At 48.4% G+C, this 25724-nt stretch overlaps 1 protein-coding gene across 1 annotated transcript; it reads right to left on the reverse strand.

Moving 5' to 3' along the window:
* Positions 1-1115: 1115 nt before the first annotated feature.
* PLCB3 (phospholipase C beta 3) lies at positions 1116-25698 on the reverse strand (the record flags this gene model as incomplete). Its single annotated transcript, XM_083373962.1, is given in 27 exon segments — positions 1116-2189; positions 3612-3698; positions 4367-4424; positions 5008-5097; positions 5814-5890; positions 6849-7008; positions 7755-7929; positions 8557-8592; positions 9289-9424; positions 9652-9743; positions 10634-10738; positions 11992-12091; positions 12369-12530; positions 13822-13976; positions 14724-14848; positions 15712-15796; positions 16585-16681; positions 17752-17816; positions 18515-18622; positions 19650-19833; positions 20762-20846; positions 20968-21050; positions 21697-21854; positions 24274-24420; positions 25416-25512; positions 25514-25583; positions 25694-25698. Coding segments are annotated over 27 exon segments (2907 nt in total). The 3' UTR covers positions 1116-2024.
* Positions 25699-25724: the final 26 nt, after the last annotated feature.

Below are 25724 nucleotides of genomic sequence, written 5' to 3' on the forward strand. Positions count from 1 at the left end.
AAAGAAAAGGTGGATCTGCAAAAGGGATCGGGTTGAAAGAGGGGGATTTATAAACGGGGTGGGGTTTCTATAAACCGGACTTATATCAAGAGGGGACTGTATAAAAGGGATCCATCAATCAGGCTTACAGCAAGAGTGGATCTGTACAAAGAATCCATCAACAGGATTTCTATAAATCAAACACATAATGAAGGTGGATCTATAAAAGGGATCTATCAATCAGACTTACAGCAAGAGTGGATCTGTACAAAGAATCCATCAACAGGATTTCTATAAATCAAACACATAACGAAGGTGGATCTATAAAAGGGATCTATCAATCAGACTTACAGCAAGAGTGGATCTGTACAAAGAATCCATCAACAGGATTTCTATAAATCAAACACATAACGAAGGTGGATCTATAAAAGGGATCTATCAATCACTTACTGCAAAAGTGGATCTGTACAAAGAATCCATCAACAGGATTTCTAAAATCAAACATAACGGGTGGATCTATAAAAGGGATCTAACAAAAGGGGTTTTTTATAAATCAAGACTTACAGCAAGAGTGGATCTGTAAAAGGAATCCATCAATAGGGTTTCTATAAATCGAACACATAAGGGTGGATCTATAAAAGGGATCCATCGAAAGGGGATTTCTGTAACTTGACGTAACAAGGGTGGATCTATAAAAGGGGTTTATAAACAGGATCTTTTTGAGGGGGTGGATCTATAAAAATAATCTGTCAAAGGGGGGGCGATGCTCTATAAACCAGATCTATTAAAAGGGTGAACTTATAAATGAACTTGAAAATGAGCACGGCTGCGGCCATTTTCCCTACTCGTTTTCGGGTGACATCAGACTTACAAAAAAGTTGGTAGCCCTCAAAGGGGTTGGACTACAACACCCATCATTCCCAATTGGGACAGCCAATATTTGGGGGCAGCAGAATAAAGCATTGTAAACGTGAGGTCTCCAAACTCGGCCACTTTCTAAGATGGGTGCCCTTCATTTCCCATGCCCTGAATTTTTCCTCTGCCCTCCCCGTGCAGCTGCCTCTAAGCACGACCCAGGAGCCTGATGCAAAACGTTTTTCCCCCAGCTGGTGGCAAGAATCCAACGGGAGACCATGCTGAATTACAGCTTTATTACTCACGTTAAAAAATAAAAATAAAAATAGAGAAATAACAGCAAACGATGCCATTCCGGAGAAAAAGAGGCACGGTTGATCGGCCGATGGCCGGCCCTGATCCTCTCCTCGTTGTACCCATCCCCAAAGCAACAACGGACGGACCTGCCTACACCGTTGACTTCTTTTGTCCCTTTTCCCTCACCGCCGTCCTTGGCTCCCGGACAGCCTTCCAGCCAACCCAGTGGTTTCCCCCCCACCCCCAATGCAGCCGGCAAATCCCGTCCAGCTGCAGGGAAGGTGAAAAACTACATTTCCCTTTTTTCCTTCCCGGTTGTTGTGCTTGAAAAGAAAAAAAAAAGGGGGGGTTGCATTTAAAATAGCCCTTTGCCCCCCCCCCGCTTCCAAGTTGCAACGAAAAGATGGCCTTTGTCTCTAGTCATGCATTCAATGGGGACAAGCAGCGTGCGCGTTTTTCCACTGCTACAAACGGCGTGCAAATACGCGGGTAGGGGTGCAGGCGCGTGCATACATTTCGAGGGGGGGGGCGCGAGTGGATTTTCCAACCGTGGTTCTCCCCTCCCCCTCTGCCAAAATCTCCTCCCCCGAGTCTTTCTCCAGTCTCAATGCACCGCTGAGGATTTGGGGGGGGGGGGAGACACATTACACAGTCAGCAATAAAATAATCGAAAATCAAAGTTAAAAAAATAAAACTTTAAGAAAGGAAAGGAAACGAGAAGTGCCTTTTAGTGTGTGTGTGTGTGTGTGTGTTTTTCCCCCCAGCTGGTCCTGCGCTCCCCCCGCCCGCTGACACGGGGGGGGGTGTTTTTAACACGCAGAGCTGCTGCCCCCCCACCCCCACGTTTCTCGTTCGCGGCCGGCCGCAGTGGCGTCCCTTGCTGTCCGTTGGCTTCACAAGACCGTCAGCTCGTCTTCGGGGGCCAAGGCGCTGACGCCGGGGCCGGGGGAGTGTCCGTTGCTGACTCCCCCGTCGCGCTCTTCCTGGAGGAAACGGCCGATGTCTTGGGTGAGGGACGAGCCCTCCAGTTGCCACTCTTGCTCCAGCTGAGCTATCAACTAGGGAAGAAGGAGAGGAGGAGTGAAGGGGAGGAAGACGAGGCGAAAGCGGGCGCAAAACGTCTGGATCCCCAAAGCGGACCCGAGCTTTTGCAACCGTCAGCCTTGCCGGGTAGAACGGACGGGAGACACCAGCAGAGGAGTTCATTCTGCAGGTCTGCAAAGCTACAGGAGGAGTTTGAAGATGCCAATCTCCCGCCGTCTCTTTTACAGCCTGAGAGGCCCAGCCCTCTTGCCTCGCCTGTTATGCAGCTGAGGGCTCAGCTGGCTCTTATCTGGCTCTTCCCTTAGCACAGGGCTAGGCAACCTTGTTCTCTTTTATGAGTCGTGGACTTCAACTCCCAGAATTCCTGAGCCGGCCAACGCCGAGGAGAAATGGAGAGGGTTTCCAAGCTGAGCCGTGCCGGCTCAGGAATTCTGGGAGTTGAAGAGCTAAGGTTGCCTACCCCTGCCTTAGCAAGCATCTCTTCACCCTGAAGTCTTTCCCACATTCCAGCTTTCTCCTTTGCAACCCAAGAGACCAGGGAGGGTTCCTTGTGAGCCTCTTGCCTTGCCTGTTGTACATCTGAGGGCTCTGCTGTCTCTTATCTGACCATTTCTGAGCACGGTCTCTTTGCTCCGTCTCCCAAGGTCTTCCCAGATATCATTACGCATACCTGCACACATTCTGAACTGTTTTCCCTAGATCTAGATCAGGGGTCAGCAACCTGAAACAGTGAAAGAGCCACTCGGAACCGGTTCCCTCACAAAAAGATAAACTGGGAGCCGCAAAAAATGTGTGCGCATGCACGTACATGCGCACATGCGCGGAACAGGGTTTGTCTGAAGAGTGGAGCCAAGGCGAGATATGCGCCTACCCTGCATATTTGAATTCATTGGTTGAACTTTTTTAGTCCCAGTTTTTTTTTTTTGGACTGCACATGGCAGAAGACTGGGAGCCGCAGGAGACGGTTGAAAGAGCCCCATGCGGCTCTGGAGCCGCGGGTTGCAGACCTGTGATCTAGAGTCTACCCACCCACCACACTTTACAGTCTAAGAAATTAGGGAGGGTCCCTTCTGACCCTCTGTCTCCACCCATTATACATCTGAGGGCTAGGCTGACTCTTATCTGACTGTTCCTGGGTTAGGGTGTCTTTGCTCTGTTTCCAAAAGTCTTTCCCACCTACCTGCACAACTCTGAACTCTTTTCATAGATCTAGATTCTCTCACCCCCTTCCTTTACAGACTAAGAAACTAGGTGTGTGTGTGTGTGTGTGTGTGTGTGTGTGTGTGTGTGTGTGTGTCCTTTCCGGGCCTCATTCTCCATCCATTATGCAGCCGAGGGCTCAGCTCTCTCTTATCTGGCTGTTCCCTTGTACCATCTCTTTGCCCTCTCTCCCGAGGCCCAAAGTTGGTCTTGGTGACCTTTGTAAAATCACCCACCCGGGGTTCTTCGTCCTCAATCAGTTGCACCATTTCCTGGTGTCCCAAAAGTAGCTTTTCCTGGCGTCGCTTCTGGGCCTCTTCAAGCTGGTGGAATTGAAAGAAGAAAAAAAAAAAAAGAGAGAGAGAGACAGAGAGAGAGAGAGAGAGAGAGAGAGAGAGAGAGAGAGAGAGAGAGAGAAAGAAAGAATAAGCAAAGGAGCAGAACAGCAGCCTTCCAACTTCATCGGCTGGTTCACCCCCAATCCTCTTTTCCAGGGGAATCAAAGTTGGCCCTGTTTTGTTCGCTCCAGTCTAGACAACTGCAATGCGATCATCTTGGGGCCGCCCCTTGAAGGCCACCCAGAAATATTCAGAACCTGGGTGCAGATTAATTTAATTTAATTTAATAATTTAATTTGTATACCGCCCTTCTCCCGATTAATCCTAAATATGGAATTTTCACGTTTTGGGAGGAGCTGGGTGTGCGCGCGCTCAACTCAACTCAAAACATCAATCCAATAAATTAAGATTCATCCAGAATTGTATCTTTCTCCCCGGTCCTGGAAAGCTTTATAAGTCTGTAAACCTTTAACTTAAGTTTCCTATTTCTTTTTTTTTTTCCTTTTTTCTTTTGGTGATGCTGATTTACAGTAGCGTTGCGGTGTGTTGCGTTGTGTGAGAACGACAGCCTCTTTGGCTCCCGTTAGAATTTTTTAAAAAAGGGGAAATTGAACATTGACCATTCGGAAAATGCTGGATTGTTAGAGGCTTACCCTCCGGATGGAGTTTACGGATTCAGTGATATGCCTTCGGTTTATCTCGGTTAACTCCCTGGGGAGAAACAAACAAGGTTAAGGACAATCCCTGACAACTCGTTCGCTCGCCCACACCAATCGCCCTACAATTTGGCTTTTCTTCCGGCCCTGTTCTGTACCAGACCTGCAGAAAAGGCAGGGACAACCCCTTTACAAACGGCAAGAGGCTGGAATTACGCCTGCCAAATTTATAGTTACAAAAACAAACAAGACACGAACCAAGAAACAGGAGCTTTAAGAAACATGAACTATCCAAGCGGTTGCCTTCAGCAAACCAGCCCTCCCTACACATTCCCCTTATATAGAGTTCAGGGCGTGGCTTCTCTCTGCCTCCTTCTGAGAAGCCCCATTGCCTTCCTCTGTTTACTCCTGATTGACTGCCTCCTGCGTCGGGCGTCCTTGAACAGGGCCAGGTGTGGGTCATCTTCATCCACGCTGTCAGGCTCACACAGCTGGGTCTCCATGGTGACCAAGTGGGAGGGGCCTGGCTGAGGCCTCTCATCAGCAAGATCTTCAACACCCTCCTCCTCCTCTGAGTCGTCCGACCCAACTGCCGAACCCGCAGGCTGACCCTGAATCACAACAGGCCCTGCTCTTACATGTCCTTTTTGCTCATCTCGCGAGATTTCGCTTCCGTGATACTGTTGTGCCGTTTTCGATCCAGGATTCTCTGCAGTTCCTTCTTCTCTCTAACACGCAAAGGGACGACAAGCCACCTTAGTGCTCATTCCACGACGTGTAAATTATCTTTTTTTTAATCCCAAACCCTCGAAAGTCTCGCCAAAGGGGAGCTAAACGTTTATTATTCAAATTACAACCCGCTGTTTTATTTTATTTTTTCCTCTCCACCAAATTTAAAAACGTCGCTCGACGGATAGTCCCCAATTTGTTTAGTGACAACGGCACTAAAAAAAAGCTGTTTTTCACACTTAACGTCCGTTGCAGCGTCCCCCCCCCCCGTGGCCACCTGATCAAAATTTGGGTGCTTGGCAACTGACTCGCCTTTATGATGGCCATAGTCTCCCGGGGGGGTCACGCGATCCCCTTTTGTGACCTTCCGACAGGCAAAGCCAATGGGGGAAGCCAGATTCATTTAACGACCGAGTTACTAATTTAAAAACCGCAGTGGTTTCACTTAACAAGGGTGGCAAGGAAGGTCGTAAAACGGGGGAAAGCCCATTTAACGAATGCCTCCGTTAACAAGAGAAATGGTGGTCGTAAGTCAAGGATTGCTTGTATTAGGAAGGAGAGGAATTAACAGCCGGATCAGGAACAAAATGTTTTCCTGAAGTCCCAAAAGCCACACCCCGAGGGCAACCAATGACAGGCGGCGGGATGAAGCGGAAGGCAAAATTCCCACGCTCCTCATCCGGCGCCTGTCGCCTCTCGTCGCGCTACGACTCACTTCTCGCTCGTTTCTTTCAGCTTCTTCAACTGAGCCATCTGATATTCCTGAGCGATTTCTCTTAAGCGCTGCTGGGCCTAAGGTGGGGAGAAGCCACAGGAAAACAGAGCAGAGAAACTATAATAATAATAATAATAATAATAATAATAATAATAATAACAACAACAACAACAACAACAACAACAACAACAACACAACAACAATAATAATAATAATAATAATAATAATAATAAAAAGTTGGAAGGGACCTTGGAGGTCATCTAGTCCAACCCCCTGCTCAGGCAGGAAACCCGATACCTGGGTGTTTTGCTTAATGACATCTGCAAAAAAATGCCATCAACTTCTTTATGACTATCACAACGTACGGCCATAATTCTGGGCTTAATTACAATCATACGTTGAGGACTTCCACAAACAAAATAGATCCACCAATGGGCTTCCTTCATTTGCTTGTTCACTCATTCATTCATTCCTATTTATTTATACATTTAAATCTATTACATGTATAATAAAGGTATTAAATATCATTTAATATATATTTTAGATTGGTTTGCCGCCCTGCTTGCCCCACGGTGACTCCTGAGGACTGGGATGCAGACTGAGCCTTTATAAAACTGTATATTTATTAATTAATCGAGGTGTATTAATAAAGTCTGGATAAGTAAACTAAGAATGAAGCCAGCCTGTATTCCCAAGGGCAGGAAAAATTACAAAGTTTTCCCTTATTAGCTGGCTTTTTTTTTTAGCCCAGCCCACCCCTTCTGAGGTTGCGCTTGATTTCCCGCCCCTTTCTGCCATGAGGACTAGAAACTGGAATCTCCGCAGTCACCAATCGGGCTGTGGAGTCAGGGTGTGGCCGGCCAGAGGACTGGGCAGAGCAGAGGCCACTGTGTAGAGCAGGGGACTTCCAACTTGGCCCTTTGATGACTTGTGGACTTCAACTCCCAGAACGCGTGCCTGGCTGAGGAATTCTGGGAGTTGAAGTGCACAAGTCATCAAAGGGCCAAGTTGGAAGACCCCTGGAGTAGGGAATACCTGGTGCAAGTGGTCTCGCTTCAACTCCCTCTCCACCTGGTGCTGAGCCTCACGCAGCCGTAGCAGACCGCCCTGCATTTGCCATTCCTGAAGATCCAGCTTCCGTTGAGGTTCCTCATGGTTCTGTCCTTGCCGGGCTCCCTCTAAAGAGCTTTGAGAGCTGCCAACAAAGGAGACATGATAGCAGTTATTTGAGGGGCTGCTACAGATGATGATGATAATAATAATAATAATAATAACAACAACAACCCCTTTTTTCCGGACGGCGGACAGCGAGGTTAATAATAATAATAATAAAGTTGGAAGGGACCTTGGAGGTCATCTAGCCCAACCCCCTGCTCAGGCAGGGAATCCTAGACCATTTCGGACAAATGGCTGTCCAGTCTCTTCTTGAAAATTTCCAGGGTTGGAGCTCTGCTCGAATTCTCCTTTTCTGCATTGGGAAAAAAATCTGCTCGAAATCTTTTTTTTGCGTGGGAAAAGCTCTAAATCTCTTTTCCTGCATGGAAAACGTGCTTTAAATCTCCTTTTCTGCATGGAAACCTGCTCTAAATCTCTTTCTGCCCGGGAAAAAATAGGCTAAATCTTCTTTTCTGCATGGAAAACCTGCTGTTTAATCTCCTTTTTTGGCCTAAAGAAATTGCTCTAAATCTTCCTTTTCTGCCTAGTCAATTGGCTTTAAGTCTCTTTTTCTGCATGACGAATCTGCTGTAAATCTCCTTTTTGGCACGGAGAATCTGTCCTACTTCTCATTTTCAGCCTGGAAAAATTGCTCTGAATCTCTCTTTCAGAGGAGAAAACCTGCTGTAATTCTCTTTTTTCCCCTGCATGGCGAATCTCATCTAAATGGTCCTTTTTGTGGGTTTCTTATTCTTGCACACGTGCTAAAAATCTGATTATTCTCACCCTTCCCGGCTACGTAGCCGGCTTTTTTCCAGCTGGGCGTTCTGCTTTTTGTTGAGGCTGCAAATTTTTTTCATGTGTTTGCGACGGAGCTCCTTCAGCTCCCGATATTGCTTCTTCAGCAACTTCACAAAAGCCTTTTGCTGCCTCAGTTCTTCCATGGAAGGCGGAGAGACCTCTGGAAGAGAAGAGCAAACCATGAGGGTTTGCGGAGTCCAGGTTTCCGGGGAGAAGGAAATGGGAAGGGAAGAGAGCGTGAGATGGCAATTATGACAACACATCATGCTGCCCTCTGCTTCTCCGTCCTCAAGTTTTTTCTCCACGTCGATATGGACTAGGAACTTGAGTGGCTTTTTTTTAAAAAAAAATAAATAAATTTATATGCTGCCCATCTGACTGATAAAGCGACTCTCGGTGGCTTGTAAAACCGGAAGTGTAAATAAGCACGTAACTCTCGACGTACAATCGCAACCGGGAATTTCCGAGGTGGTTATTAAAAGGAGTCACCTCTGATTTTGCGCCCTTACGGATGTTAAGCAAATCACCGCCGTTCTTAAGTGAATCTGGCTTTCCTCCCCCCCCCCATTGGCTCTGCCGGCTGGGAAGGTTGTGAATAAGGATCGCATGAGCCCGGATGCTGCAACGGTTGTAAACACATGCTGGTTTGCAAAGGGCTGATCATGCGAATTGTGAGGATGCTGCAGCGGTCGTAAGCACGAGGACCCGTCGTAAGTCGTAACTCTCCACGGCTGTCAACGGGCCTCCTTTGGGGCTATGGGGGCTGGCAAAACACCCCTATCCTTACCTGCCAGGACGCTTGCAATCAAGTCATCTCTCTGGCCTAGAGAATGTGAGAAGAGGAAGAGAAGGAATTCAGATTTTGGGAGGAAAAACGGACTTCAGAGTTTCTGAAATTCCAATCTCAAACCTCGGCTAGGCAGAAAAATGTGGGGCCCCCTTCTTTGTCCCCCAACTTTCCCACAGTGGGCAAAAAGACACCTCCCCCACCATTCCAGCAGCCAATAGGAATTTTATACAGGCTGAGGAAATTTCTCAATGCAGCGTGTTCTTTCAGCCTTTGTGGTGCAGTATTACAGGCTGACTCTGCCGATTGCCAGCAGTTCGATCCGGAGCGGTTCAAGGCTCACTCAGCCTCCCGTCCATCTGAGGTGGGTAAAAATGAGGACCCAGATTGTTGGGGGGCAAGAGGCTGAGTCTGTAATGCACTTAGAGAGGGCTGTAAAGCGGTATATAAGTCTAAGAGCTATTGCCTGCCTTCCTTCCTTCCTTCCTTCCTTCCTTCCTTCCTTCCTTCCTTCCTTCCCTTCCCTTTTTCCTTTCCTTTCCTTTCCTTTCCTTCCTTCCCAATGACTAGAATGCAGTATTGCAGGCTGACTCTGCCAACTGCCAAAAGTTTGATCCTGACCAGCTCAAGACCGACTCAGCTTTCCCTCCTTGCGAGGTCAGTACAAATGAGAACCCAGAGAAAGCACCGCGAAGCGGTCTATAAGTCTAAGTGCTACTGCTACTGCTTTACCTTGACTGGGGATGATGCTGGGGGTCCGAGTTGGGGGCAGCACATCCGGGAGGGGTTTCTGGACATCTCGGGCCGGTCCCGTGGTGCTGCAAGACGGACTCCTCAACAGGGACTCCTTCGGCTTCTCCACGTTCTCCTGCCAAACGGTGGTGGTGGGGGGAGGTAGAGGGAAATGAAATTTCCCAGCCCTTTTAAATGCCCCCTCCCTCTCTGCCACCCGAAATCGCTCTGTGATACCCGACCCGACGCCGACTTGTCCCAAAACCGACCCCTCGATTTAATGCAAGAATGACCCGGGGATCTCCACCCTCCGTAACCTGTCCGTCACGTTGGGCGCCGTTTTCCCACTCCGGAAGTCCTCACCTCCCTCTCGTCAATCAGGGCAGCCAGCTGCTTGGCCCGCTGGTCCATTAAACTGACGTGCTTAATTGGGTTAATCAAGGCCTCGGCGTAATCTGGGGAGAGAAGACAGAGCGCCTTAAGGCCAAGCGTTTTCCCAAGAAAACAGGGATTGGGATTAGACAGGGATTAGACAGGGATTAGACGGAGAATCTGGCTCCGATTCTCAGACCCTGGCTTTCTCTGTCGCACGCCCATATGCCGCCATGTGTACCCTACCGCAAGGCGGAGATTACAGAGAGTTCCTCAATTAACAACCGTCCATTTAATGACCGTTCGGAGTTACAACGGCACAGGAAAAAAGTGACTTAGGTCGCTCAGACGAGCCAGGGGGATGCTGCCCCATTTTACGAACTTCCTCGCCACTTATATATATGTAGTGTGTATTTACACGATTTATTTCGGTTTTATTAAATTTATGATGCCTGTAAGCCAGGGGTCTTCAAACGTGGCAACTTTTAAGACTCGTGGAGGAATTCTGGGAGTTGAAGTCCACAAGTCTTAAAAGCTGCCACGTTTGAAGACGCCTGCGGGAACAGGATTGCTGAAGTTGTTAAGTTAGCAACGCAGTTGTTAAGTGAATCTGCCTTCCCCACTGGGCTTCGCTTGTCATAAGGTGGCAAAAGCGGATCACCTCACACACACACACACACACACACACACACACACACACACACGGACACTGCTACCGTCATCAATAGTTGACAAGCATCTGAATTTTGATCGGGTGAACGTGGAAATGCCGCAAAACGGTCGTTATAGGTGAAAAACGTTCAGAAGTCCCCCCCCTTTTTTTGGTAACTTTGAACGGTCGCTAAAGATACGGTTGTAAATGGATTACCGGCGTGGGCTGATCCGGTCTACCTTGAAGGGCCGACAGCATCAGAGTGCCCCCACCCACCCCGGGAGGACCCGCCCCCCCCTTTCCACAAGCCATTATTCTTACTTTGATGATCATCGGGAATATAGTCGCAAGCTTCGGTGTAGACCAGCAAGGCCGGGAGACAGAGGGGCTGGTTGCTTTCGCTGCGCAGACAAATATAGTGGTATCCTGAGAAAGAGAAAATCACACACACACACACACACACAAACACACAACATTAGCACAGGAGTGTTAAGACAGAGGGAGAAATCGGCCAGTCCTGATCTCCAGGATCTCCAGATAGACAGAATTATACGGCTGAAAGGGACCTTCTAATTACATCTCCCGCCCAAACATGCAATAAATAAAAACATGCAATATGATGTGCTGGAATTATTTGTATAAAGTCCGTTTGGTCTAATGATTAAGGCACCAGGTAGAAACCAGGAGACGGTGAGTTCTAGTCCCGCCTTAGGCATGAAAGCTAACTGGGTGACTTTGGGCCAATCACCAGGAGACGGTGAGTTCTAGTCCCGCCTTAGGCTGAAAGCCAGCTGGGTGACTTTGGGCCAATCACCAGGAGATGGTGAGTTCTAGTCCCGCCTTAGGCTGAAAGCCAGCTGGGTGACTTTGGGCCAATCACCAGGAGATGGTGAGTTCTAGTCCCACCTTAGGCATGAATGCCAGCCAGGTGACTTTGGGCCAATCACCAGGAGACGGTGAGTTCTAGTCCCACCTTAGGCATGAAAGCTAACTGGGTGACTTTGGGCCAATCACCAGGAGACGGTGAGTTCCAGTCCCACCTTAGGCTGAAAGCCAGCTGGGTGACTTTGGTCCAATCACCAGGAGATGGTGAGTTCTAGTCCCGCCTTAGGCTGAAAGCCAGCTGGGTGACTTTGGTCCAATCACCAGGAGATGGTGAGTTCTAGTCCTGCTTTAGGCACGAATGTCAGCTGGCTGACTTTGGGCCAATCGCCAGGAGACGGTGAGTTCTAGTCCCGCCTTAGGCACGAATGTCAGCTGGCTGACTTTGGGCCAATCGCCAGGAGACGGTGAGTTCTAGTCTCGCCTTAGGCACGAATGTCAGCTGGGTGACTTTGGGTCAATCACCAGGAAATGGTGAGTTCTAGTCCTGCCTTAGGCATGAATGCCAGCCGGGTGATTTGGGGCCAATCACCAGGAGACGGTGAGTTCTAGTCCCACCTTAGGCATGAATGTCAGCTGGGTGACTTTGGGCCAATTGCCAGGAAACAATGAGTTCTAGTCCTGCTTTAGGCACGAATGCCAGCTGGGTGACTTTGGGCCAATCACCAGGAGACGGTGAGTTCTAGTCCTACTTCAAGCATGAAAATCCCATTATTCTGCAGAAGGGGGACGAGGGAACAAACTCTGCAATAACTTTGCCACTGGGGGGGGGGCAGGAGGGAAATGGAGGAACTCACCTGCACGGATGGCCGAGACGGGCAAGATCCGATGGCCCACAAATTTGCCACCCTCCTCAAAAGCGGCGATGCGCAGCGAGGCAAGGGTCGGCAGCACGACCTGGGCAAACAAGAGAGTAGAAAGAACTGCTGGAAGGGAAGAGCCGAGTTCCGATGGTGCCATGGATGCTCCACCCACACAAACACGCTCATAACACACCTACACAACCTTGGGGCAGATCAGCCAAAGCTGAAATGTCGGGCGAGGAAGAAACGCACTCTGCACATGCTCAGGAGTACCCTGGTTCACGGCCTCGAGGAACGTCAACGCTGCCCACCTCTGCCCAAAAAAAATACAGGCTTCTCGAATGAACCTTCCCGGTTTTTCCCACGCTCACCTTCTGGAAGACAAACGGCTCCTCGTCCCAAACGGGGTTGAAGGAGTTGCCCTGGGAGGTCCGAGTGCGAAATTTGCGCTTGGTGTCCACCGGCAGCCCAAACATGTCCACCTCGACGTAGATGCCGATCCTCTTATCCGAGAGAAACTGCCCGGAGATAATCTGAGAAGATGCGTTTCCCGTCTTAGCCCTAAAACGCTGGTTGAATGCGCTTTCTGATGCAACTCTCTGTATATGCTCAGAAGAACTCTCTCCCGCTCAGATTGCTAGCTCCAATAGGTTTGCTTGCCAATTTTTCTCCCTCCCATCTTCCTTCCTTCTCTTTTTTCCTTCCTCTTTCTTCTCTTTTCCTTCTTCCTTTCCTGCCCTTCCCTTTTTATTCCTTCTTTTCCTTCCTTCCTTTTCCTTCCTTCCTTCCTTCTTTCCTTCCTTCCTTCTCCTCCCATCTTCCTTCCTTCTCTTTTTTCCTTCCTCTTTCTTCTCTTTTCCTTCTTCCTTTCCTGCCCTTCCCTTTTTATTCCTTCTTTTCCTTCCTTCCTTTTCCTTCCTTCCTTCCTTCTTTCCTTCCTTCCTTCTCCTCCCATCTTCCTTCCTTCTCTTTTTTCCTTCCTCTTTCTTCTCTTTTCCTTCTTCCTTTCCTGCCCTTCCCTTTTTATTCCTTCTTTTCCTTCCTTTTCCTTCCTTCTTTCCTTCCTTCTCTCTCCTCCCATCTTCCTTTTTTCCTTCTTCTTTCCTGCCCTTCCTTTTATTCCTTCTTTTCCTTCCTTTCTTTTTCCTTCTTTTTCCCTCCTTCCTGCCTTCTTCCCTCCCTCCCTCCCTCCTTTCTGTCAATCTTTTTTCTCCCTCCTTCTCTTTCCTTTCCTTCTTCCTTCCATTTCTTTTCTCCCTCCCTTGTTCCCTTTTTCCTTCCTTCCTTCCTTTCCTTCCTTCCCTTTTCTCCCTCCCTTGTTCCCTTTTTCCTTCCTTCCTTTCCTTCCTTCCCTTTTCTCCCTCCCTTGTTCCCTTTTTCCTTCCTTCCTTTCCTTCCTTCCTCCTTCCTTTCTTTTCTTTTCCTTTCCTTTCTCCCTCCCTTCTTCCCTTCCTTCCTTCCTTCCTTCCTTCCTTCCTTCCTTCCCTCCTCCCTCCCTCCCATTACTTCCCTCTCCCCCTCCTTCCCTTCCTCCCACTCTTCCTTTCTTCCTTTCCTTCCTTCCTTCCTTCCTCCCTTTCCCTCCTTCCCTCCCATTCTTTCTTTCCTTCCTTCCTTCTTTCCTTTCCTCCTCCCTCCCTCCCATTCTCTCCTCCCTCCCGTTCCTTCCTTCCTTCCTTCCTTCCTTCCTTCCTTCCTTCCTTCCTTCCTTCCTTCCTTCCTTCCTTCCTTCCCTCCCTCCCTCCCCTCAAAGTCACAACTGTGAGGTATCTACACAGTTTCCACCCAATTTCACCCCCCCTCCACCTCGCCATGCCTCCCAACCTTCACTCTGACGGTGTTTGCCACGATGCCATCCACAATGTCTTCAGTGAAAGGGTCGAAAAACTTGTCCGACCGTCGCATAAATTCGGGCTTGAGCAAGTAGCCGCTCCGGCGATTGTACTCGAAGGTGCCCAGATTCAGCTGCATTGGCAAGTCTGCGTGGAAAGGGGGCGGGCGGGAGGATACCAAAATGCAAACCAAGTTCCTAGCCCTCATGATACTAGCAGAGGCAAAGCTGACGGCAACGAGCAAAGCCGCAGGGTACGCCCTGTGCAGCCCCCAGCTCCACGCCTCCCTTTATATTTAGAGGCGAAGATTTATTTATCTAGAAGGGGTCGTGTTTTTATTGAGGATTTAAAGCTCCGGGCCACGTTTTCGGGGTAGACAGGAAACTAAACAGATGGAAAATGGGAAATTCATTTATCGAAGCCACCCGCTTTTTGGCTAAGGCACCAAAAACGTTTCAAAAAATAGAAGACGGAAACAAACACGAATTTTAGCAACCGTCTGCAAAGCACAGGAACGTCCGTTTTAGCGGTCGCTCGATCGTCAGATGGACGGCCCACCAATTTTAATAAATTTAATAAATAATAATAATAATAATAATTTTATTTGTATACTGCCCTTCTCCCGAAGGACTCAGGGCGGTGAACAGGGCAAACATATAAAAGTACAAAAATACAAAAATTAAAAAAGAATTAAATTAATAACCTTGTTGTCCTTCCAAGTGCCTCTGGGTGGACATTTCGAGGGCCAGCTCAACTACAGCCGATCTCATTCAAGCGATCGAAACGAGGCCGCAAACGAAAAGTTCCAGGGAAAGAAAGGGACGCCCTTTTTCAACACATTACAGGCCCGGGCAAGTTCCTAGTCCTCATTGGCATCCAGAAAGGGAAACTCACCCAGGGTTTGGAAATTGAGAGCCACCATCTGACAGCCGGCGTTCCAGAAGAGCTGTGGCATGTAGTTGGAGGAATCCACCCGTGTCCCTTTGGGGTAGATTCGGCTAAGCTGCTTCTTGTTGTATCTGGGAGGGATCCGTGTCAAGGCCGATAAAGCCGGTAAGGGTGGTCAGCTGTCCATCAACGTGTATTTCGCAGCTCAAAGCAATCCCACCCAACCCATTCCTCAGCTTGCCTTTCAATTCAGCCTTTCTTCTGAACCTCAGAATTAACGAACCACACCGTTGGGTGGGACCCGAGAGGTCATTTATTCCAACCCCTACTCAAGGCAGGATCCCTTTTAGAGCAGCGAGGTCCTAATACCCCTGGGGTTGACCCCGAATCCTGGGGAGTCGTCAAAATTGACACTGCAGGTAGTCCTCAGTTTAGGGACCGTTCAAAGTTACGACGGCACTGAAAAACTCACGTTGGACCGTTTTTCCCCACCGACAACCCTGGCAACATCCCCGGGGGTCACGTGATCAAAATTCAGACGCTTGGCGACTGACTCACATTTATGACGGTCGCAGCGTCCCGGGGTTATGCAATCCCCTTTTTGGTGTCCTTCTGACGAGCCAAATTCACTCTACAACCGGGTCACTACCTTAACCACCGCAGCGATTCACTTAACAGTAGTGGCAAGAAAGCTTGCAAAAACTCCCCTCAACCCGTCTCGCTTAGCGGCAGAAATGTTGTGCTCAGTTGTGGTCGTAACTTGAGGACTACCTTGTTTTCACCATGTCGGAAAAGAACGCCAGATTTGAACCCCGCCCCACCGTCGTGTTCACTTGGACCGGAGCGAAAACATCAATTAATACGGGAAATACGGATAAATATCAGCCATGCCAAAGCCCAGTCACTTTTTTTTAAAAAAGGGAGAAGGGGCTTCTGAGAGACAAGAGACGTGGGTTCGAGAGCTCCACGTTGGCTTGGGAACTATCCAGGATACTCGACAAACTCCATGGGGCTGTTTGTCAGCTGCTCCAATCCTTTGGTCTCCACAAAGGAAGACATTTCATAACATTTGTTGCCTTCTAGAAGAGCAGGAAGGAAAGAAAGAGCGGGGTGTCAGTCTTCTGCGTGCGCCTAGGGTCCCATTTTCCCTGTAACAACAACCCTGCGAGGTAAGGCTGGTCAGAAAGCTAGACACTAGCCCTCCATCGCTAAGGGAGTTTTCTCCCACCAAGTTTGCTTTAAATCTGGCTGGTGGAATTTTGGAGACGCAAAGGAACTGGCCGTCATTCAGTCGAAACGCCCTGAATTTGAGGACTGTCCAGCCGCGTATTTAAGCACTCGAGGCAAGTCTCTAGATCTCAAGGATCACGTTTTGTTTTTTTTTGCAAGGAAGGAGGGAGAGTCCAAAAATAAAAAAATCACAACGGTGGGAATGAAAACCCTGTTTTGATTACGGTCAGGGTTAGAGTTACCATATGCCCCTTTCTCATAAGAGCACGGGTCTCCAAAGGTGGCAACTTTGAAGACTTGCGGGCTTCAACTCCCAGAATTCCCCAGCCAGCCTTCCCCCCCCAAGCCCCCCCCAAAAAGAGGCTGTAAAAACGGATGCAGTCACATGGTGCCTCCCTTAATGACCGCGACAAATTTTCTGGCTGTTTAACTCCAGGACTCCCTGTATATTTTTTCCCCCCGAGAAAATATGGTCGCTGTAATTCAAGAGGGCACATTAACCAGGCACCCCTGGGACACATTCCTACACCCCAAAAGATCCCGATTCCAAAGGCAGAAGCTGAATTCAGCCACCGTTGAGCCGGTCGCCGTCGCTCGTCCGTGTCTCTCCCCCTTCCCCCCCCCACCCGCCACTCACTGCTGGCCGCTTCGAAGGACTTGAACTTGACGGGTTCGATGTAATTGACCAACGTTGACATCTCCTCCGTGGCGTTGACTTCGCTGCTGGCCGTGCCCTGCGGGCGATTGGGGAAGAAAAATGGGAAGAACCAGTGTCAGCAAGGCAAAACTTTGAAAACTGTCCCGACCGTCTTCAAACTCCATTTCCCAGAATCCCCTCTGGCTCAAGGCTGGGGGGGGGGGAAAACCCCGGGAAATGGAATCTTTACCCATCAGGGCTCTCGCAAGGACTCCTGGGAGTTAAGAAAAATAAAACACAGGTCGTCCTCAACTTATAACTGTTCACTCGGTGATAAAGTTTTCTCCGCAATTGTTTCTATTGGGTATTGTTGTAGATTGTGATGTTAAAGAAACTAACTTGATGTTGAACATGATAACAGCAGCACGGTTACTGGTGGGACAATATTGGAAGAAGGATAGTTTGCCTACTATAGAAGAATGGGTGCTTAAAGTTTCGAATCTTGCAGAAATGTCTAAGATTTCTGCTTATTTGAAAGATCATTCACAGGAAAGATATATCTCAGTTTGGAGGAGATGGATAGATTATATTCAGAACAAATATGGGACTAAAAAGTTCCATTTAGCTTATGAGTAGATTTTAGTGGGATATTGTTATTGGTACTTTGTATGTAGTTATGTTAAAGGGGAGTTAAAGCACATTATTGCTTTAACTACTACTGCTAAGCTTGTAAGCCGCCCTGAGTCTTCGGAGAAGGGCGGGATATAAATGGAATTAAAATTAAAAATTAAATTAAAATTTAAAAATTATGAATTTGGTTAATTGTACATTATGCATAATTTTTATTTAGAATATGATTATTGTAACTATAATCCTGTATTTAGCTCTGGGAAGTGGGGGGGGGAAAGTGGGCGGGTTTGGGGTGGGAGGGATTTGGGGATATATTGTAAAATTTTGTTTTTGTAAAACTCTTTAATAAAAAAAAAAATAACTGTTCACTCGGTGACTGTTCCACGTTACCACGCCACTGGAAAAAGGGACTTATGACCGTGGTTCACACTTATGACTGTTGCAGCATTCCCCCACCCCCCCGGTCAGGTGATCAAAATTCGGACACTTTGACAGGTGGTTCATATTTAGGACGGTCGCGTACCCCCTTCCACGTACCTCATCGGTTGTAGGTTTTTTGGGGTCCGGCTGTTCTTCTTCCTCCTCACTCTCTGCTTCCCGGTCTGGAGGTGGAGAGAAAGGAAGGGGTTATGGGGGGGGGGTGTCTCTGGGATGGGTAAAACGCCACTTTGTGAGCTGAACCCCCAAAGAACTACAGTTCCCAGGTGAGTTAACTGTTAAACATTACATAAAAGAGTCCATCTGGGCTATCATTTAAAAGAGCATTTTTTTTAAACTTAGCAAGTTTAAGATGTTTGGATGTCAGCTCCCAGAATTCCCCAGCCAGCAGACTTTAAGATGTTGGACTTCAACTCCTAGAAATCTCCAGCCACCTTGCTTTAAGTGGGATGGACTTCAACTCCCAGAATCCCCCAGCCAGCCTGCTTTAAGGTGGGTGGACATCAACTTCTAGAATCCCCCAGCAAGCCTGCTTTAATGCGGGTGGACTTCAACTCCCAGAATCCCCCAGCCAGCGTGCTTTAAGGTGGGTGGACTTCAACTCCCAGAATCCCCCAGCCAGCGTGCTTTAAGGCGGGTGGACTTCAACTCCCAGAATCCCCCAGCCAGCCTGCTTCAAGAGGGACGGACTTCCAGAATTCCTTTAAGTAGACTTCAAGTCCCAGAATCCCCCAGCCACCCTGCTTTAAGGTGGGTGGACTTCAATTCCCAGAATCCCCCAGCCGGCATATTGGGAAACCCTTTTCGTCCCCTCAGTTTGGACCTGCAGCGGTTTGGGGATGCTTTTCCAGGGAAGTCTCACCGATAGATTTGCGGGGTTCCCCTAGTTTTGCCACCCTGTCGGGGGTCTTCTCCTCGCCGTTGGTCAGGATCGAGCCAAGGGTCTCCGGCTGTTCGGCGAAGGGAGAGCCTGAAGGGAGAGGAAGAGACGAGGAGCCCAAATCAAACCAGCTTCTGGCTTTCCTTTGCCAGCCTCGGCTACTTTTCTTTGCCTGCTGCGGCTTCTCCGGCCCGGACGATCCGATCGGCTTCTCGCTCCTGCGGAGCTGCCAGGGCTGCTTGGCGGGAGGTTAATTTCCTGCGCTGCTGCGTGGAAGGACGGACGGCTTATAGAGAGCAGAGGGGCTGTTGTGAGCGAGCCAGGGGCAAATTTAGAATTATGAGTGCGGTCAAGAAGGCGGGAAGCGACGTCTTGGTACTGAATCTTTTTCTTTCTTTCTTTCTTTCTTTCTTTCTTTCTTTCTTTCTTTCTTTCTTTCTTTCTTTCTTTCCCGTCTTTCTTCAACTTTCCTTCTTTCCTTGCTTACACTCTCCGTTTATTCTTTGACTCCTTCCTCCTTCCCTTTCCTCCCCTCCCTCCCTCCCTCCCCCTTCCTTCTTTAATTCCTTCCTTCCTTACTCTCCTTCCTTCCCTCTCTCCCTCCCTCCTCCCCTCCCTCCCTCCCTCCCTCAATTCCTCCTTCCTTCCTTCCCTTTCCCTCCCTCCTCCCCTTCCCCTTCTTCCCTCCCTCCCTCAATTCCTTCTTCCTTCCTTCCTTCCCTCTCCCTCCCATTTTCCTTCCTCCCCTTCCTTTCCTCTTTCCCTCCCTCCTCCCCTTCCCCTCCCTCCCTCCCTCCCTCCCTCCCTCAATTCCTTCCTTCCTTCCCTCCCTCTTTCCCTCCCTCCCTCCCATTTTCCTCCCTCCCTCCTTCCTTCCTTAATCCCTCCCCTTCCTTTCGTCTTTCCCTCCTCCTCCCCTTCCCCTCCCTCCCTCTTCTCTCTTTCCCCTTCCTTCAGCCCCTGGACTTTGGGAAGAGTCGGCTTCTTGACTAACCAAGGCTGAACCTTTCCCCCCAAAAGACAAGCCACCATCCAGAGTCGCTTGGGACGGTGGTCAGACAGGCTGCATGTGGATTTAATAAAAGGAAACCAAAGCAATAACTTTGGGGGTGCCTACCCAGGGCGGGAGAACCCGGCTCGCCCACCCCGGAAGAGTCGCTGTAGGAGCTGAGCGTCTGCTCTAGCACCCGTTTGCGGACGCTGCCTTCCGTCCCCTTGGCGTGGCTCCGGCGCTTCTTGTTTTTCACCAGGATGCGCCCCAATAATTCCTGGGGGCTCGGCAAGGCCACGCCGGGCTGGAGCTGCAGGAAGAGGGGGAAAGTTGGGACACCAGTTGAGCCGAAACACACACACACACACACACACACACACACAAACCCCTTAATTTGGGAAAAAGAGGCAGAAGTTGAGGACTATCAGAGATCATCTGTTCTTCCCACGTCTCTTATTTACAAGAGCTCGTTTAATGACTGTTCAAAGTTACGACGGTGCTGAAAAGTGTGACTGAGGACAGTTTTTCAGACTTAGACGGCCTTCGCAGCATCCCCCAGGATCACAAATTGGGAAAACAGCTGAACCGAAAACGCACGCGCACACACACACACACACACACACACACACACAAACCTCTTAACTTGGGAAAAAGCGGCAGGAGTTGAGGACTATCAAAGATCATCTGTTCTTCCCACGTCTCCTCTCTTATATATAACAGGCAGTCCTCAACTGACCAGAGTTCGTTTAACGACCGTTCAAAGTTACGACGGTACTGAAAAGTGCAACTTAGGACGGCCTTCGCAGCATTCCCCAGGGTCACGTGATTAAAATTCGGATGCTGCTGGGCAACTGACTCGGATTTATGACCGTTGCTGTGGGCCAAGATCACGTGACACCGTCCCACCCCCCCACCCCCTTTTTGCAGCCTTCTGACGATTCGATGGGGGGAAGCCAGATTCCCTTAACGACCGTGTTACTAATTGAACTCTTGCCGGGATTCGCTTCAGAAGTGTGGCGAGAGAGGGGGTAAGATGAGGCAAAAACAAATGCCTCACTTAACAACCGGAATTGGTGGTACGTTGAAGATGACCTGCAAATAGAACTCAGCAAGGTCCATCAAGAGCGGGGGAAGGGGTGTCTTCGAACTGGGCACGCTGGCTGAGGAATTCTGGGAGTTGAAGTCCACGAGTCGTCGAAGGGCCAAGTTTGAAGACCCCCTGATCAAGAGTTACTCACCGGATATTTTTCAAAGGGATCGATCAGAAGGGCGTCCCCGAAGATGCTTCGGCAGTACTCGGCCATCTTAGCCTGCTGCTTCGCTCTAGAAAGGGGAAAAATCAGTAAAAATCAGTTTTTCCGAAGCCTCCATAAAAACAGGATAGGAGGGGGGAAAAATGACGTCTCCCACGCAGTTCCGCTCTGGCCACAAGTAGCTTACTCACGAATCAACGTGGTTCTCAAACGACAGGATGACGGGGTAGGGCGACGTCTTGAAGGCGCTTTCCGCGATGGCCTCGATGACCTCCTGCAACAGAGCGAGATGAGAGCGAAGGGATTTAATATTGGCTGGGGGATTCTGGGAGCTGAAGTCCAGACATTTCAAAGCAAGCTGGGAGTTGAAGTCCACCCATCTTAAAGCATACTGGCTGGGGAATTCTGGGAGTTGAAGTCCACCCATCTTAAAGCATACCGGCTGGGGAATTCTGGGAGTTGAAGTCCACCCATCTTAAAGCATACTGGCTGGGGAATTCTGGGAGTTGAAGTCCACCCATCTTAAAGCATACTGGCTGAGGAATTCTGGGAGTTGAAGTCCACCCAACATATAGCATACTGGTTGGGGAATTCTGGGAGTTGAAGTCCACCCATCTTGAAGCATACTGGCTGGGGAATTCTGGGAGCTGGAGCCCGCCCATCTTCAAGTTGCCAAGTCTGAGGAGCACCGCGACAGCGCTTTATTTTATTTATATTCCCTATTTTTAACCGCCCATCTCCCCCGGGGTTGCTGCCTTGAGACGGGAGGGGGGGGTTGGACTAAATGACCTCTCAGGTCCCATCCGATGTCCTGATTCCCAGATTCTAGACTTAAGAAGAAAGACTGGATTGAAAAAGTGAAGGAGGGGGAGGGTCCCTTGCCCTCCAGTGAAGAGAGAGGGGGACCCCCCAACAGGCACCTTGAAGGGGACTTCCGTCGTCATGGTGAAGCCGTGAGTGATGAACGGTTCTTCGTCCTGGGGACGCCCCTTCCAGCAATCAAGTTCGATACAGCGGCACCCACTTAAGAGCACCTGCCGGTACATTTCCACGGAGGAATTGCCCGTCAGCTGCCCGGCTGGAGGGAGGAAAGAGCACACGGAGAGGGGGAAAAAAAGAAAGAAAAAAAAGAAGAGGAAGGGTTAGATAGAGTTAAGATTCCATCACCGTTTCGTTGCGTACAAGTATTAAGCTTGTGAAACGCTCAAGCTTCCTCTTCCCGCTATGCATTCAGGAGGGACAGGGATTCAAATTTATATGCTCTTTGTAGGTAAGGGGATTTACTCACAGGTTGCGTGTAGCGTGCTCAAATGTGTGTTTTGTACGTGGAAACTTTTGAGAACAGGGAACAGAATTGCATTTTTAATGTGTGCCAATGTGCCCACAGTAAAAAAAATGACAATAAAAGTTATCTGTCTGTCTATCCCGTCATCCTCTCATCTATCTATCTGTCTGTCTGTCTGTCTGTCTGTCTGTCTGTCTGTCTGTCTGTCTGTCTATCTATCTATCTATCTATCTATCTATCTATCTATCTATCTATCTATCTTCCATGGCTCTCTTCTCTCTCCATCTCTCATCTATCTATCTATATCATCTCATCTATCTATTATCCATCTATTCCATACATCCATCCATGTCTGTCTGTCTGTCTGTCTGTCTATCTGTCTATCGATCGATCCATCGATCCATCCATCCATCCATCCATCCATCCATCCTTTCAATCATCTCTCTATATACTTTCAATCATCTATCTATCTATCTATCTATCATCTATCTATCTATCTATCTATCTATCTATCTATCTATCTATCTATCTATCTATCATCTATCTATCTATCTATCTATCTATCTATCTATCCTCTCATCTAACTTTTGAGAGCAGGGAACAGAATTTCATTTTTAATGTGTGCCAATGTGCCCACAGTTTTAAAAAAAAATGACAATAAAGGTTATCTATCTGTGTCTGTCTGCCTGCCTACTGTGCAAGCTTTTCACTTCACAAACTGAGGCCAGAAATGTTACACCCCAGTTCTCCTCCGGGGATGCTAGGAAATGGCAAGCTATTATCCGAGAGAGAAAATTTTTCTTTCTTTGGCGCCAGCTAATTGGAATGGCGTCTCCAGAGGCTGCAACAGGAAAGATTCCCACCTTCAATTATCTGAATTATTCTGCAATTGTGTTGCTTTTATTCCCTTGTTGGCTTCGTTTCTACGCAGTGGCTGGATTCACAGCCGTGCCTGAAGCCTGGCCTTGTGCAACTAAGCCATAAATGGCAACGGTTGGGTTTGCGTGCCACTCTTAAGCCAAGATCAAGCCAATCATATCAGGGTTTGCCACAATGTTCAAACAGTCTGCAGTCAGTTCTGGCCCTGGCTGTTGCAAAACTCCAATTCCCAGCATCCCTCACTTTTGGCCAAGTTTGCAAAGGCTGCTGGGAACTGCACTTCACATAATAATTGAGGACTGCTTCTCAAACTTGGAACTTTAAGATGGCTGGAAAATTCTGGGAGTTGAAGTCTACCAATCTTAAAGCATTGCTTGCTGGGGAATTCTGGGAGTTGAAGTCCACAAATCTTAAAGCAAGCTGGCTGGGGAATTCTGGGAGTTGAAATGCACACATCTTAACATTGCTAAGGTTGAGAAATGCTGACTTAGAGCAAAAATTCCCCATCTCTGTGGTAAAGGGTGAAAAAAACAAATTGTACCAATAGATAAAGAACTGGGTGGAGTCCCCTCTGCCTGGTGCCGGAATGTCAATAAAATGTTCAGTGCTAGCCATAAAAAATGAGTCATTAAATTCTTCTATCAGCCGCAAACTCAGTTTAATGCTTCGACCTTCAAATGCTTCTGCAAATCATCTTGAATTAAAGAACTCGCTAACAATCTCATTTAACGTGGGATGCTCCAATTCTGCGACACCACAACCCTCTAAAACACTCGACCTCAATAAGTTTAAGATAGGTGGACCTCAACTCCCAGAATTCTCCAGCCAGCGTACTGGCTGAGGAATTCTGGGAGCTGAAGTCCACAAGTCATCAAAGGGCCACGTTTGGAGACAAACCCCGCCACCCCACCCCCCGTTTATGTTATGTCAACTGCAGTTCCCAGCAGTCTTTGCACGCTTGGCCGAGTGAAAGGGATGCTGGGAGTTGCAATCAATCGTCTTCAAGTTGCCAGGGTGGAGAAACACTGGACATTATGTGAACTGCAGTTCCCAGCAGCCTTTGCAAACGTGGCCGAGTTTGAAGGATGCTGGGAGTTGAAGTCCATAACAGCTTCAAGTTGCCCAGGTTGAGAAACTCTACGCTGAATTGAAACCAAATGAGGCATGTTATAATAAAGAATAAAGAATTTAAAGAAGATAGATAGATAGATAGATAGATAGATAGATAGATAGATAGATAGATAGATAGATAATGCTATATATAGATGATATAAATAAAAATATAGAGAGAGACAGATGCCTTCACAACTGCCCAGTCTGTATCTATATGTACCTGTGAGGTAGGTATTATGTGAAGAATTAATGAAGTAGCTGCTTAGTGGATGCGTCATGTCGTCACACAGGTCCAGCTTTTCGGGGGGCACGATGGTGTTCTCTTCACCCCCCAGGTAGCGCCCAAAACCCTCCAGGGACATCTGATCTGGGAAAGGAAGAGAAAAACTTGAGACTCCCTTGGCCAAAGTCCTAGAACTTCAAATAAAAGATAATTAACGGACTGACCAGAACCAGGAAAATTTCAACCACGGCTCCAGTTCAAGAACCAGCCCTGTCTTATAACTACCGTCATTATGGATATTATTATTATTATTATTATTATTATTATTATTATTATTATTATTATTATTATTTTCTGCCTTGGTTTTGGTTCGGCTCATGCCAGCCTCGAGCTCAACAACGGACTCTGGTTTTCCCCACCGCAACGATCCTGCGGGGCGGGCTGGACTAGGCTAGGGTCTGTTAAGAATGACCTTGGGAGATGCGAGGGGAAGCCACAGAGGGGAGGATGGGCATGTGAAAAAGCCCACCGAAGGGGGAGGAGACATGCTTCAGAAGGGACCCCCCCCCACCCCCACCCCTGCTGATTTCCCGGAGAGTTAAAAGAAAAGAAATATTTTCATTTTGCAAAATTCTCTTAAGGGAAACCTGACAGTGAAGAGGTTGCCTAGTTCTCGGTATTTTGCTTCTTCTCCGGACTCCCTCGCAGGGCTGACAGACCGAGAGAGAACTGCTGGCCCGAAGTCGCCCGGTCAGTTTCCCTGCCTGGGGTGGTGGGTGGGACTCGAACTTTCCACCTCCCGATTTTGAATCCGGCCCCCTAACCACTACACAAAGGGGTCCAAATCTATTATTATTATTATTATTATTATTATTTATTATTATTATTATTATTATTATTATTATTATTATTATTACTATTATTATTATTATTAATTATTATTATTATTATTATTAATAAATTATTATTATTATTGGCATTTGGCTTTTCTTCTCTCTTCTCTGTCCACGGTTTTGTTCCGTCGCCCGCGGACTGCGCGAGAACGGGTTTGTAAAGAGGGACGGTGCCGAGTTCAGGGACGCGCGAACCCAAACCTTGGGGCCAAAAAAAAAAAAAAAAAAAAGGGGGGGGCATCTTACCCCTTTGCTGGAACTGCTGGTTGCGCTCGTACTTGGCGATCAGCTGGCGCACTTGCGCCCGGGTGAGGGGAGGGTACAGGACCTCGTTCAGGCGGGGGGTCCCGTTGCTTCTGGTTGATAAACTCCATCAGCTGGTCGAGGCTCAGATACGGCTTCCCCTTGGCGCCGCTGATCGGATTAGGACAGGAAAAAACAAAAAAAGAATTGGATGCAGGTAGTCCTCGACTTACGACCGCAGTTTCTGTCGTTAAGTGAGACACTGGCCAAGTGACTTTTGCCCCATTTTACTGCCTTCCCTGCTGGAGTTGT

The sequence above is a fragment of the Vipera ursinii genome, assembly GCF_947247035.1.
Source record: "Vipera ursinii genome assembly, chromosome: 15".
Lineage (NCBI taxonomy): Eukaryota > Metazoa > Chordata > Lepidosauria > Squamata > Viperidae > Vipera > Vipera ursinii.